The sequence below is a fragment of the Giraffa tippelskirchi genome, chromosome 5 (genome assembly GCF_054371585.1).
Source record: "Giraffa tippelskirchi isolate mGirTip1 chromosome 5, T2T-mGirTip1v1.2.pri, whole genome shotgun sequence".
Taxonomy (NCBI): domain Eukaryota; kingdom Metazoa; phylum Chordata; class Mammalia; order Artiodactyla; family Giraffidae; genus Giraffa; species Giraffa tippelskirchi.
The window spans coordinates 131443457-131459183 of record NC_137279.1 but is presented as its reverse complement, the minus strand read 5'-3'; the positions used below and the strand labels follow the sequence as shown (position 1 = coordinate 131459183).

At 41.5% G+C, this 15727-nt stretch overlaps 1 protein-coding gene across 7 annotated transcripts in view; it reads left to right on the top strand.

The window, feature by feature from the left end:
• Window positions 1–6171, top strand: part of LRRC8B (leucine rich repeat containing 8 VRAC subunit B) — a 64933-nt gene extending 58762 nt beyond the window's left edge. For all 7 annotated transcript variants that reach the window (XM_081495468.1, XM_081495469.1, XM_081495473.1 and 4 more), the window contains one exon: window positions 5721–6171. In XM_081495468.1, the coding sequence (XP_081351594.1) occupies window positions 5721–5993 (273 nt within the window). In that variant the 3' untranslated portion in view covers window positions 5994–6171. The remainder of the gene's footprint in view (window positions 1–5720) is intronic.
• Window positions 6172–15727: the final 9556 nt, after the last annotated feature.

Sequence of the window (15727 nt, the reverse complement as noted above, 5' to 3'; positions counted from 1 at the left end):
CTCCTGCATGTGCTGTCCTGAAAACGATGCTGCTGTTACTGTGGCCCTCACTCTCCCACGAAATCAGTTCTTCGTGGTTTCTGCTTTATGCCTTGAGCCCCACATCTAAGCAACTGATAGAGCTTGTGAATGCTCATGGGCTTCCCATGTGGCTCAGTGGTGAAGCATCCACCTGCCAATGCAGAAGATGCAGGAGACACTGGTTTTATTCCTGAGTCAGGAAGATCCCAGATCCCTTAGAGAAGGAAATGGTAACCCACTCCAGTATTCTTGTCTGGAGAATCCCATGGACAAACGAGACTGGCAGGCTACGGTCCATGGGGTAGCGCAGAGTCAGACCGAGCACACACACACACGCTTATGCTCATGAGTGCTCACACTCAAGCTGCAGGAGATCTGGGAACAGAAGAATCTGGTGTTGTCAGTCCTCAAGTGGGAAGTGGGCACTGCTTCCCACCAAGAGCCCCATGAAAATAAGGTAGAGAATTCTCTAGACATTGAAGATGTTAGACAGCCCCCAGATGAAAGACATTCACTGAGAGGACACTGCAGACTTTACTCCACAGGATGGTGATAGGTCTTCTCACAAAAAACATGAAATAGTTTTTAGCATGTTTTTGAGGCAGGATTCCTCAGAGCCTTTGTCATATGAACAAGCATTGTGCTTCTCCAAGAGGAGGATAGGGTGTGCAACATTTCGCACACATATCTGAGCAAGGCGTTCTTTTTTATGGTAACTCTTGAGAGGAGTGTTCTGAGAACACTGATTGGGGAAATGTGGAAGGATAGAAGTCACGCCCAGAAGATTGTCACTGGCATGCCCATGTGTAATAAGACATGAGAGCCTTTAGACGGTGGGTCAGAATGGAGACTGCCTTGAATTCTGCCAGTCTAGTTCAAGTTTGAGTCATTGGGTGGTAGCTAAGATGAGGCTTGAGCCTGACAGTGCTAGGTAACCTGAATTTGTGCCTCCAAGGAGGCGCTGGTTGCGGCATACTCAAGGGTTGGGAGAGGACAGTTGAGAAACAGAACCCCATGGGAAGTTTTAATCATTTATGATTAGAAGGAGGAATATAGATTCAAAAGAGACTCATGTATGAAAGGAATACTGTGGATCATTGGTCCTGAGGTCAGCAAAGTACAGCCTCTGAGCCAAATCCATGCACAGCCTGACCTAAGAATGGTTTTTAAATTTTTAAGTGATTGGGGAAAGAAAATCAAATAATAATACTTTCTCATATTTGAAAATTATAGGAAATCCAAATTTTAGCGTCCATAAATAAATTCCATTGTTCTCCCTAATGGGCCTATATTACCAAAAAAATTATAGTTATTATATTTTTCATTACATCACTTAGAAATATATGAAAAATTTTTCTTTTGTTATTATAATTATCTACATAGTGTTTTCAGTTTTCCTTTTGGCCTGCAGAACCTTCAAGATATTTACTATCCTGCTCCTTTTTTTTTTTTTTTAAGAATTTTTTTGATGTGGACCATTTTAAAGTCTTTATTGAATTTGTTACAATATTGCTTCTATTTTTTGTTTTGAGTTTTTGAGATCTTAGTTCCCAAAGACATATGGGGTCTTAGCTCCCCTGCACCCCCTGCATTGAAAGGTGAAGTCTAAACCACTGGAGGGAGGTCCCTCTTGCTCCTTTTGAGAAAATCCTTGCCAACCTCTGTTCTAATCCACTGCCCTCACTTTTTTGATACTGAAACTGAGGCTCAGAGCAATTTGCCTGGGGTCCGAAGTTTCCCAGTGATGGATCTGGGCTGGAACCTCTGTTCAGCTCCTCCTCCGGTGCTCTTTCTCCTGCAGCTCAGATGCATCAGTCCAAATGATGCTCCGTGGGAAGCAGTGGTGTGTGTGGTTGATGAGGTAGGAAGAGGCAACCTCCAGCTCTCTCCAGTGCCAAGGTGTAGTTGGATTATGATGGTGTTGGATGTGACCAAGAAGCACAGGAAAGGAGGAGGATTTAATGGCTTTTCTCACTCAAATCTTAAAAATGACTAATTTATACCTCGGTCTTCCAATTTCTCTATTTCTGCATTTAAATGCATTTTATTAACTCACAGACTTTTAGCCCAAGGGTGAATAGTGTAGAAATCCCCTCTAAAGATCATTTATGTGACAATGTTCCATGTTGGTTTTGACATTATCACTTAGATATGGAAATATTCAGCTTTGTCTCTTGAAATGGTTGGACTTTATAGATTTAGGTTGGCATTCTGAAATAACATGTGTCAATGGCCAGAAAAATAGGAAAGCTGACGTTGAGAAGAATTCTGAAGTGAGGTCCCAGCCTCTGGGAAACAGTGAAATGTTTAATTGTCAATTTCAGCTATGAATATAGGAAGAGAACCATCCTTCCTCGGATGTCCTGAGGGCTTCAGTACATTTGGCTGAGATGGACACTTAGTGCTCAGGAAGTGTGCATTGTCCACAGCCTTTCACTCACTTTCTCAACAGTGACGCTACTGAGGGGCCAACCCCAGAGGCTCACTCTCAATGCCTGAAATCCCTCACCTGTACTGGGGGCTGAGAAGAAGCTAAAATCACAAATTCAGAGATTTGAAAGAAGATGAGTGAGACACGGTAGTGCTGATAGCCAGAGAGGGCAATGGCTTAGGGTCTTCACCCAATAAAAAATCAGTACAATTAAGCAAGATAGCTGCTGGAGTCTGGAAACTTGACTGAAGAAGAGAGATTGGGATTCTTTGATGCAGCCCTGGTTAAGGCACTCTCCTTCGCAGCAGCCACTGTAGACTAATGGTCTCCATAATTGTTTAACACTTCTCTTCCCCAGTAGACCAGTGCTTCTCAAAGGGGGGGCAGTTTTACCCTTCAGAAGACATTTGTCTGGAGACATGTTTAGTTGTCACAACTAGAAAGGGCAGTAGCACTGGCATCTAGCAGGTAGAAGTCAGGGATGCTGCTGAACACACAGGGCACCCACACACAAAGAATTATCCCACCCCAAATGTCCGCAGTGCCAAGGTGGAGAGACCCTGCGTGGGTCTTAAAGACCCATCTGTCTTGCTCAGCATTTTATCCCCAGCACCTGGTTGGGAGCCTGGCACAAAACAAGGCTCTCAGCAGGCATCTACTGAATATAGGTGAGACAAGTCTGCCCTCCTTTCAGCCTGTTTGCCTAAGTCATTCCTTTTGTGCCAGCAGGCACTCTCAACCCTGAGCACATTCATTGCACAGGACTGATCATTCCCTCTACTTGTACGTCACTGACCCTACTTTTGAGCTGCCGATAATGTCTGATCAGAAGGAGATTACGTTTTTTTCTCTCATTTCTCTGCCATATCTATACCGAAATTGACATATCTGTGGTTTTCTATCTGCATTCTTAAGGAATTAAATAAAAGGGTAGATATTTTCCTTTGCTTATACCACCTAGTATTTTGATGTAGAATGATGAGTTATGTTGTATGATAGTCTTAGAAGCAGTGATCATTAGATTTATTTTCAACGATATCCAGTACTGAATGTATGTTTGAGTGATAGAGGAAGGGGCAGATTCCAACATAATAAGCCTTTTTTTAATGCAGTCTGACCATCTTTTACACTGTATAGGGAATGTTTATCTTTTTGAAGAGATATTTCTGGAAGGCTCTGGAAGTTCCTGCAGAGAGCTGGCTCAGTGGGGTTGTGCTAGGTCTTCAGAGGAGCAAGTTGAACTCTGGAGTGCCCCTTTCATCCCTCTTTCTAACAAAGCAACTTCTTGAACTAAGGAGCCTGCATTGTTTCATAGTTGCAGAGATGCTTGGTCTAGGCCTGTATAAATTTGTGAAGCATTAGAGGGTGGAGTATGTGCAGTCCAGCTTAGCCTGGAGCAAACTTTCAGTTCAGTGGCAGGATGAGAGCTGAGCGCATTGAGTATGCTAACCTTTTCTCTAGCTGTCTTTCCCCAATTAGCCCATTTCATACAATAAACTGCGGAAAATTCTGAAAGAGATGGGAATACCAGACCACCTGACCTGCCTCTTGAGAAACCTGTATGCAGGTCAGGAAGCAACAGTTAGAACTGGACATGGAACAACAGACTGGTTCAGATAGGAAAAGGAGTACGTCAAGGCTGTATATTGTCACCCTGCTTATTTAACTTATATGCAGAGTACATCATGAGAAATGCTGGGCTGGAGGAAGCACAAGCTGGAATCAAGATTGCCAGGAGAAATATCAATAACCTCAGATATGCAGATGACACCACCCTTATGGCAGAAAGTGAAGAAGAACTAAAGAGCCTCTTGATGAAAGTGAAAGAAGAGAGTGAAACAGTTGGCTTAAAGCTCAACGTTCAGAAAACTAAGATCATGGCATCCGGTCCCATCACTTCATGGCAGATAGATGGGCAAACAGTGGAAACAGTGGCTGACTTTATTTTTCTGGGCTCCAAAATCACTGCAGATGGTGATTGCAGCAATGAAATTAAAAGACACTTACTCCAACGTTGGAACGTTATGACCAACCTAGACAGCATATTAAAAAGCAGAGACATTACCTTGCCATCAAAGGTCCGTCTAGTCAAGGCTATGGTTTTTCCAGTGGTCATGTATGGATGTGAGAGTTGGACTATAAAGAAAGCTGAGTGCCGAAGAATTGATGCTTTTGAACTGTGGTGTTGGAGAAGACTCTTGAGAGTCCCTTGGACTGCAAGGAGATCCAACCAGTCCATCCCAAAGGAGATCAGTCCTGGGTGTTCATTGGAAAGACTGATGTTGAAGCTGAAGCTCCAATACTTTGGCCACCTGATGCGAAGAGCTGACTCATTGGAAAAGACCCTGATGATGGGAAAGATTGAGGGCAGGAGGAGAAGGGGACGACAGAGGATGAGATGGCTGGATGGCATCACCGACTCCATGGGCATGGGTTTGGGTGCCCTCAGGGAGTTGGTGATGGACAGGGAGGCCTGGCGTGCTGCGGTTCACGGGGTCCCAAAGAGTTGGACACGACTGAGCGACTGAACTGAACTGATATACACACTGTGACTCCCTTAGAAACTCACATGCAACCTTCCCACCAGATAGAGGAGCAATTCAGTTGAGCATTTCTAGGTGTTCACCTAGTTACAGGCTATTTATCATATTCCAAATGATTTCTCTGTTTCATATGACTTAAAACTCTCGGGAGCAGATAGAAAAAGAGTTAATACTCATGAGTGTGCATGTAGAGGAGAATGAAACGTACATGTTTATACAATCGCATCCTCTTGTCTCTGCTTCTGTCATCTTTTTTTTTAAACCAGAATAGTTTTTTAAACCAGATAGTTTTCAGTCTATATTGTGAAACCCTAAGAAATAGCCTTGTGTCTGTTTTTGAGGGTATAGCTCATTACCTCACACGGTAGACTCTTTTTGAGGACTCTTGAGATTGAGTTGCTTCTCCTGAGTTACTGGTTTGTAAATGAGTATGTAACTGATAGGTTTCCTTTGAGAGTTGAGAACTGCTTTGTTAGAGCTAATCTGTTGCCCACCCATATACAGCAGGGGTTTCGAAGTTCTTGGTGGCCTCAATCCTGACTCCAGAATGTCCTTATTTTTCCTGTAAGTTTCCCATCTACTTCAAATATATCATCATTGTTATATGTACTTCTGTAAAATGTCTGGAAATGTTTTGGGGAAAAGGTAGGGGTATAAATAAATACATGTAGTATAGTAGGCCCTCAAAAACCAGTTTTACTGGCTTCTTTTTTTCCCCTTTCCAGATTGAGATGCTTCCAGACGGGCTGTTTCAGTGCAAAAAGCTGCAGTGTTTACTCTTGGGGAAAAATAGCCTGATGAGCTTGTCGCCTCACGTGGGTGAGCTGTCGAACCTTACTCATCTGGAGCTCATTGGTAATTACCTGGAAACACTTCCTCCTGAACTGGAAGGGTGTCAGTCCCTAAAACGGAGCTGTCTGATTGTCGAAGAGAATTTGCTCAATACTCTTCCTCCCCCTGTAACAGAACGTTTGCAAACATGCCTAGATAAATGTTGACCTAAAGAGAGAATAATTTTTAAAAGTACATTCCAGGGCTTTAAATGAGAACTAAAATTTCCTAAGTTATAAAGATGAATAGTGGATAATTGCGACTAACTATAACCAAATGTCTTATTATAATAAGGCAACTCAGTGTCTAAATTAAACAGGTAAAAAGTATTAACACTGAAACAAAGTTTTGTGAATAATTGATCTTTAACTTATGGAGATGTAAGAAGTGTACACTTGGAGGGTAGAATGGGGCCATGAAATTATTGAATCTCTACACTGCAGTTTTTATCTTTTGAAGATGAGGTATTACTTGCATACTTGTTTTAACTGACTTCCTGTTTTGATATTTATCACCTAGGCTATAAACTCATCAACATAAATTCCCTTGAGGTACACTCAGCACTGTATTTGATTTATATTCTTAAATACTTTTAGGCAGGATGCATTGCGCTTGGCAGAGTTCCTCCTTGGCTTAATTTTTACTTCCTGCCTCAGCTTGTTTGAATCTTCCTTCATCTGGTTTTCTCTTAACAACAGTGATGAACCCTGAGAAAGTGCCTGCCTGTGGCCTTTGCACAGAACAGGAGCAGGGTATTTAGGACAAGTCATCCTCAGGCCATCCTGAAATTTAATGTATCCTCTGCAATTTCTTCTATACCATCAGAGCCTTTTTTATTTGCTACTAATTTTTATATCAAATGTAAAACATATAAATATTTTCTATTGTGTAATCTTGGATTCAGAATCTGTGAGAATAGTTTTTGTAAGGTACAGAGAACACATCCTTTTCTTTAAGAACTTACTGTTAATATACTTGGTTTCAGCTGCTTACAACTCTCACGTTTGTGCACACTTGGCTCCAAAATGTTTTTGTAGTCTGCAGCTAATTATTTCTGGATAACAAAAGCCTTGTGTTTCATGCCCTAAAATATTTGGGGGTTTCCTTCCAAGAGGATGGCCGCATCACCTACCTCCCTCTTCCCTAGTTGCTGTGCCATTGTACGGGTAACCATTCTTCATTACTTCAAAAACTGTGATGGAGGGGAGAGGTACACATTTGGATCTTTAAAACTGATTTTCAAACACTCTGTAGAAATTAAATAAAAGTTAAACAAAATACTTTCTTCTCCACATCTGCATGATCTCTAGATAGGATTATAATGTGAAACACTCAGCCTCTATTCATTGTTTAAGATGGTTTCTCAAAGCTCACAAACAAATAGATCTAATTAACTGGAATTCATCTCATGCCTTTGTCTAACTTTTCTGGAATACATTTTGCTCTTTTTTTTAATAAAGAGTTTTGTGTCTGGCTTTTTATTATGCATATTATAAAATGAATAAAGCCGACTGACTCATTTGGGGGAAATGTACATTTTCAATGTGTTTTTCTCTGTGTCTAGGCATTGTGATGCCATTTCAAACTATGAAATAATATATTAACTGCACCTTGACAAAACTGGAAAACACTATGGGTAAAAAGTACTGTAAACATGGAATTGTGATGAATGGTATGTTTTTTCCCTTGCCTTGTCCCTTCCAGAAGGATGAAAAAGTTTTTAAATTATGGCCAAATGTAGCTTCCCTCACCTGCCACACACCTTTGAGCTGACATTCAGAGAAAAGAATTTTTCACATCAAACAAAATTTGAGTAATAACTATAAAAAACATAAAACACCAAAAGCTGCTTAAAACACTGCTGTTTATTCTGAATGAGGAGGAACAATGTAAAAATGCAATTCTTACCAAAACTTGCCTTTAGTCAGAACACTCAAGCTCTCAGGGACCCAGGCATAACTGATGAAACTTTCTTCTAGGACTTCAGAAAACAGATTCTGACTCTATCTAGGTTTTTTGTTATTTTCATTCTTTTTAATGTGAGATCATTGTCATTTTAATGTTTCCCATCTGTGTTGCACAGTAGAATTGTCATGTATACCAATTCCAGTGTTGGATAGAATTATCTTATGTTTGGAACATGAATATGATACATGGAAATAGGTTCATTTTGGGTCATATAATTACTCATAATGTGTATGAAAAATCTTATCCCTTTTGATAAGGAAGAGTTTTCAAAACAAATTTCGGATTTACTAACATTCCCCTGGGGCTTCCCAGGTAGCACAGTGGTAAAGAATCGTCTGTCAATGCAGGAGCCGTGGGTTCGATCCCTCGGTTGGAAAGATCCCCTGGAGGAGATGGCAACCCACTCCAGTATTCTTGCCTGGAGAATCCCATGGACAGAGGAGCCTAGCAGGCTACAGGCCATAGGGTCGCAAAAAGTCGGACATGACTGAGCGGCTGAGCACGCACACACCATTCCCCTGACAGTCTACAGCCCCTCCTGGCTAGTCACTGGGTTCTGTTCACCTGCAAAAGGCACTAGCTAAATCTTCCTTATCACCTGTCTAAATTTCTGGAAGCAAGTTACTATCATAATGAGTTTTGTAAGCTGCTTTCCAAACATAAGAATTTGGTTGCTAGTGCAAACTCTGTTCTTGATGCATAATTTTTAAGTTAACATTTTTATTTCAGTCCTATACACCAGTGTTTAAGTAGCTTTGGGAATCATGTAGCACAGATGCCATGAACTCTGAGACCACCACTCAACATGCAAAACTGTGGTGTTTGCCAACTTTAATGCAATATTGGAGCAGATCTTCATTTTGGAAGAGGATTTTCAAAGAAGCAAATGAAGTTTATTCAATTATAATTTTGAGACTAGTTAGCACTTGCTTTCCAAGAATGTGTAGTGCATTTTCCTAAAAATAAATATGGATGTTATTCAGAACAAAGTTGATGGCTTATGCTAGCCTAGATGTATTTTATTTACATACACACACACAGATACACAATGATGAGCCTGCATGCACATCCCTATGTGTACAAAGTGTAATTTATTCATTTTGGATATATGTAATATTTTTCCAAAGTTGCAAGTGGTTGTAGGTTAATGCTAAAATATTAATTCTTTTTTATTCCTTACTTGTAATCGTGGAGTGCTCTATTCTCTTAGCTATAAGTGAAAAAAATGAAAATGAAAGTCGCTAAGTCGTGTCTGACTCTGCAACCCCATGGACTATACAGTCCATGGAATTCTCCAGGCCAGAAAACTGAAGCAGGTAGCAATTCCCTTCTCTAAGGGATCTTCCCAACCCAGGGATCAAACCCAGGTCTCCCAATTGCAGGCAGATTCTTTACCAGCGGAGCCACCGGGGAAGCCCAAGAATACTTATTAAAAGAAAACCAAATGCTCAGACTTGGTCAGCAACCTAAGTGGTTTTGAGCATTGCAGGTAAGATGTAGTGAGTGTTCGCTCCCTAATGTACATCAAGGTCCATATGTGTGGCACACAGATAAGGTGTTTCCATTATTCATCCTTCGTCTTCATTTTCTCCTGATATCACGTTTCACTGTCACTTAGCAAACGTTTGTGTTAAACAGGGTAAATAGAGATGCCAAGGTCTCATCGTTGTGGCATAGCTCCAGTGTATGTGCTGTGGGGAGCTGCAGTGAGTTATCTGTGTAAAATTATTGTTTGATAGTGGAAATATTTGTTTCTGTTCTTCAGGTGTCTCATGATTTAAATTTTGTATGTTGATTTAAAATATTGCATAATATTGATGGGTTAAGAAACCATTAAAATAATGAGACAATTATTCTGTGGGTTTAGTTTTATTTCCTTGTATTTTCAATCAAATACTTTTTCTATCTTCATTCTTGTAGCATTGTCCCATCCATATAAGCTATTTTGTTTTCCCTCTCTGCTCACCCACCTCCTTAAATTGATATATTAATAGTAACAATATATTTGTGCTAGAGAACTTGAAATAATACCGGAGCATGTATTTATTTGGGGGGAAGCCAAAGCCTGTAATTATGCCTAATTGAATTGTTGTACTCAACCCATCCTCACAGTGTTCATAGCTGATCCAGTGATCCTTCATCCATATCAATATAACTGAGAGAATAAGAATATAACTGTAAATCCACTTTGTTTTCAGGAACTGTATATTGCATCAGAATCTGTGTTTATTTCTTTCTAGAAACAAGAGGAAGTCTGGTCTGGGGAGGAGTTATTTTGCACCCTGGTTTGAATTATGAAGACATTAAATACATGAATTTGCCTAAACTAATAACTGTTGCAAAATGCCCTGGATATAATAATTTCTTCAGCTGTATCTGAAAGCTGAAGCAGTGAAAAGAAACCAATTTAACTGGTTTCTTCCTGCCTCTGGTCCATCACTTCTACATCCACTGAGACCTATCTACTAAATACCTTTTGGTAATGAACTACATTTTCTTCGCCTTTTTTTAAATATGAACAGTTCCATCAGAACCTAAAGTATTAGCATAGAATATAAGAGCCAAAGTACTGAGTTGAGATGGCTTCCGATTGAACTGAATTCATATTTAAATTTTGCATTTGACTTGTATAATACACTAAGGCTGAGAAAAACAATTAGGAATGCCTCCTGCATGTTACATGTTATCTCTTAACAGAGATGGTGCAATTTAAAAAATTCAAAGGGGCATAGAATTAGAATGGGTGTGTTTGTACATATATGTATTGTGTATAAACCTAAATATTCATGCTTAAATATTTTTCAAGCTCTTCAAATGTTTCACTCTCAACAAAATAAAGGGCCAATTCTGAGAAGAAACATTTTGTGTAGTTAGCTTCACAGGGAATGCTAGCATTTGTTATTTTGTTTTTGTCATATATTTTGAAGCATGTACATAATTGGTTTTTGCTTCTGGTAATGAATTATTAGAAAATATAAGATTTTGTTGTGAGCTGAATGTTTTTGGCCCTCAGGTTTACCATGTAAATCTGGATTTTGGTGTTCAATCCCTCTGCCTGAGATTTAGTACTTTTGAGTGAACTTTACTGTTTTTAAAATAACTTTTATGTAACATACAGATTCAATTTTTATAATAAATAGCAAATAAAAACAGATTCAGTGTTGGAAGAAGTTGACTGGACTAATTTTACCTGTATACATTTATCAGTGCCCAAGTTCCAGAAGTGAGTCCCTACTCTTCTCAGGGTTCCCTGTGCAGTTGTGTTGTTATATTGTTCACCAAATGATAGATTTCATATTTATGTTCTGTAGTTGTCTTCCAGTTGCTAAGTTGTGTCTGACTCTTTGCAACCACATGGACTGTAGCCCTCCAGGCTCCTCTGTCCATGGATTTCCGAGGCAAGAATACTAGAGTGGGTTGCCGTTTCCTCCTGCAGAGGATCTTTCTGACCCAGGGATCAAACCCCCGTCTCCTGTGTCTTCTGCATTGGCAGGCAGGTTCTTTACCACTGAGCCACCAAGAAATGGTGTTATGACTATCATCACAGTAATATGAGTTTTTAAACTATACTACAATGGCCACAAGGCTCTGAAGACTGTTGGACTGATCCTAGAATACACTGTGGGAGGGTACGCAGTCTGTCACTCTCCTGATTGATCTGTACAGCAGTGTTCATCGTCCCTTGGGACTGGTTCACAAACCAACCCATCTCTCTCCCTTTCTTCTTCTTGGCTCCTGTTTCTCCATTTGCTGTTAGTTTAGCACTAACATTGACTAGTGGACCAGATGAAATAAAAAGTAAAAAACTAAGACAGGAGATGTTGAAGTTCAGGTAGGGAGAAGAGATGGAATTATCTGTTAAAGCAGGTACATAGTAGTTTGAACTTTTGAATAGAAGACTTTTGCCTATCTCAGTCACATACACAGAGTTTCAGGAGCACATTAGGAAGCAGATACCAAGACCTTTTCTCTGCTGGAGGGCAGAACTTGATATAGACTGAAGCAGGTTATGAAGGAAACTAGATGGCACTAATTTTCCCTGGAAATGTACTTTAAGCAAGGCTTTCTCTCACCTCTAAATGCCTTGAGAGTGGGAATATGTTGAGGAGATGAAACCGGTGCCTGACCTAAGGCATCACTGCGAGGTGCTTTGGCTGGGCCCTGTCCTAACAGCCCAGAAGACAGTCACCGGCCCTCACAATCGTGACAAGGGTGGCTCCGCGTTCTTCACTCCTTTCCACTTTGCAAATCACTTTTCAAACATGCTGTGAAGGGAGCCTGGCTGTGCAGACAGAGGCTGCAGCCATGCTGTTGAGGCCACAGCCTGATGCTCTGGAGCTGCAGCTCATGGTTGGGTTTCTGCCCCTTGTTTGGATTCTCTGAAATCCAGGTTCCTAGCTTCTTTTCTGTGTCCCTCTCATCTCTGAAATCCAGAGAAAAGCAGTTTATCCAAAGGCACAAAGCCAGAGCTTGATCTCAGCCCCATATTTACAGAAGAATATCTATATGCCAAGGAAGGATCAGAAAAAAGTCATCTTTCAACATGTGTAGTCTCTTTTTGGAAAATATACATCTCTCTTCACCCTGTGTTGTCTCATTATGCTCCAGATGAGAGTTCTAAGTCCTGCCTCCTAAATACCAGTACTTCTATATAACAGCCTGTGTGCCACTGAGCTTTTCAGATTACTTCTTATATAGCAAATACCTTACGTTTTGTGTGCCTTTTTACACAGGCCTGTTGGCTTGTGTAGGGCTTCAGGCATGTCATTTTTTTACTCTCTGCCTCCCTCTGCCGCTGAGAAGAGAATAAATCAAATAGAAGCTTGCCTAGTTCCTATGTCTTCCCCTTTTATTCAGTTTCTCCTTGCCTGCCTCCCGAGGGAAGATCTTTAGAATTCAGTGGCCCTCACTTAATCTCAGAGACTCCATCTCAAATGAGATGCACTTAGAAAGCCCTATGCAATGCCCAGCACCAGGATCAGACAGGACATGTTGGGTGCCTGGGCAGGAAACAATTCAGCAACCTTGAAACATGCTTTGAATGTTCATTTATTAGGTATTTGGTAAAGATGAGGGAGCTGGTTTTCTACTAGTAAAAATCATGAACCTTAAATAGGCTAATTATTTCTTTCTCCAAAAGCAATACTCTCACAAAAAAGTGAGGTAGAGCTTAAAGATGACTGAGCAGAGAGACAGGTGGGGATTGGGGAGATAGTGTAAATAAGTCCTCAAAGCATTTCTATCAAACACCCCAACAGTCTCTTCTCCCAGGCCTCATGAGCAGGCCCATCAGCTGCCGGGTCTCCCCTCTCTTTTAATCCCCCCAGAGCATCCTTCTCTTTTGACCTAACTCTTTCCCTTCCCAGATTTCAGGTGCTACACCCTTCAGTGTCTCTGTCTCTGACTGGACTGTTTAGCATTGTCCTAACCACATATTCCAAGCTTACATAAGTCACCCTTTACTAAATCCCAACTTTGAGAGTATTAAATACCCATCATATCAAGGGAGATGTTTTACTTTGTAGTCATCAAAATAAATGTCTTTGAAATCACAGTGTCCAGAGGAGTATGACTATCAGCTGGCTTGACGTGCTTGCAACCCTAGGAACTGGAGGCAAATGGGATTATACTAGGGACAGGATGGTTACCCAGGTTCCTCAGGTTGTAGGTTTACCAGAAGAGGAGTAATAGATTTGGACCATTGAATATAACATGCTGAATAAAATAGGATGCATTTGAAAATAAATAAATAAATGTCTTTCAGTTATTAGGATTCTCCCTTCCTACAAAGTGGTTTCCTATCACAATTTCAGATTCCAAATGATAGGCTTATTCACTGTGCTGGATGGAAGCAGGACCAATTTGCAGTCCTTAGGCTGGTAACCTAACGAATTACATATGAAAATGCAAGTTAATTGGTCCTGCTGCTGTTAAGTCACTTCAGCCGTGTCCGACTCTGTGCAACCCCATAGACGGCAGCCCACCAGGCTCTGCCACCCCTGAGATCCTCCAGGCAAGAACACTGAAGTGGGTTGCCATTTCCTTCTCCAATGCGTGAAAGTGAAAAGTAAAAGTGAAGTCGCTCAGTCGCGTCCAACTCTTCGCGACCCCATGGACTGCAGCCTACCAGGTTCCTCTGTCCATGGGACTCTCTAGGCAAGAGTACCGGAGTGGGTTGCCATTGCCTTCTCCGAATTGGTCCTGACCTATCATCAATTATTGCAATAATATTTGGTGTTCTTTGTAAGGTAGTACCGAGACAAATGTTGGAACACTGAGGGGACCAAATGCCACCTGTCTGAAGGGAGTTTCCCTCTAGTCTTTCCTTAAACTGGGTTAGGATTCACATCCTTGTCTTATGTGCTTATGTCTTAACGTGCTTCTATGGCATGTCCTAAAAAAACACAGGTCATTTTGGGTTTGAGAAAAAAGCAGTTCTGTCACCCTTTTCATAACAGACTGGACCAGTCTCAGGCAACTGCTCTGTAAAAAAGGAAATCAGAAGAAAAAGGAGCCAAGTGAAAAAGCATTGATTCAATCTGCATTCTGAGGCCTGAGGGAAATTCGCTGGCCCGATGATTCCTGGGCAGAACAATATATTATAGACCTCATTAATGGCTTCAAACTGAGGAAAGATAAAAATCTAATCATTTCATCCCTGCTCCTTCAGCTTGGAGTCTGCCACCTTGGGGGAAACATCATATTGGGATACACCAATAACATCATTTACCTTCTGCGGATTCCCAGGTGGCAGCAGTGGTAAAGAATTCGCCTGCCAATGCAAGGGAGACAAATTCGATCCCTGGGTTGGGAAGATCCCCTGGAGAAGGAAATGGCAACCTGCTCCAGTATTATTGTCTGGAAAATTCCATGGACAGGAGCTTGGCAGGCTACAGTCCATGGGTCACAAAGAGTTGGACACGACTGAGCGTGTACCTCCTGCAACTGGCCAAGTACTCTAGCGGGTCCTTCATGTGTGCTGTCTCAGTCCATCCAGCAACCTTATTTGGGGTGTTATTCCCAGTTTACAGATAAGAAAGCAAACTTAAAAATGAGAACTTTCCCAACATCTTGTGACTGTTCAGATTTACAGGTCTGCAAAGCTCTTTCTACAGAGATTTAGATAAACGGCACCCAGGATGAGCACTTCAACCTCTCGCCCACCTGAGTATTTGAAGACTCACAGATCATGCTCTGCTTTTCAGAGTTCACTGGTCGCCTCTTGGTAGCTTTAAGCCTGTTGCTTCCTCCTGTTCCATATCTATCTTAGTTTGTCTTCTCCTGAGCCAATGAGTCACTTCCTGTCCATACTATTTCCCCCATCCTCTCCTAGGATCACAGAACTTTCCAGCAGAAGAAACCATGGAGACTTTTTAGACGAGGAAAACCTAGGTGACTTGTCTAAGATCCCAAGCCCACTGCCTGAGAGAGGTGGCACCGAAATCTGCATATCCCCCTATTTAGTGCTCTTCTCAGGAGCACAGGAGTATATAATAGTGGTCTCCAACCCCCAGGCCATGAACCAGTACCCATCTGTGGCACATTAGGAACCAGGCCACCCAGCAGGATGTGAGTGGTGGGCAAGTGAATGAAGCTTCATCTGTATTTCCAATCACTCCCCACTGCTTGCATCCTTCTAATTCATGGAAAAATTGTCTTCCATGAAACCAGTCCCTGGTGCCAAAAAGGTTGGAGTGTGCTGTGCTTAAATCGCTTCAGTCGTGTCCAACTCTTTGCAATCCTATGGACTGTAACCGCCAGGCTCCTCTATCCATGGGATTCTCCAGGCAAGAATACTGGAATGGGTTGCCATTTCCTCCTCCAGGGGATCTTCCTGTCCCAGGGGTCAAACCCACCTCCTGCATTGGCAGGCAGGTTCTTTGCCACTAGTACTTGGGACGCTCCACTGGTCTAAACCAAAGACTAGTGGAAG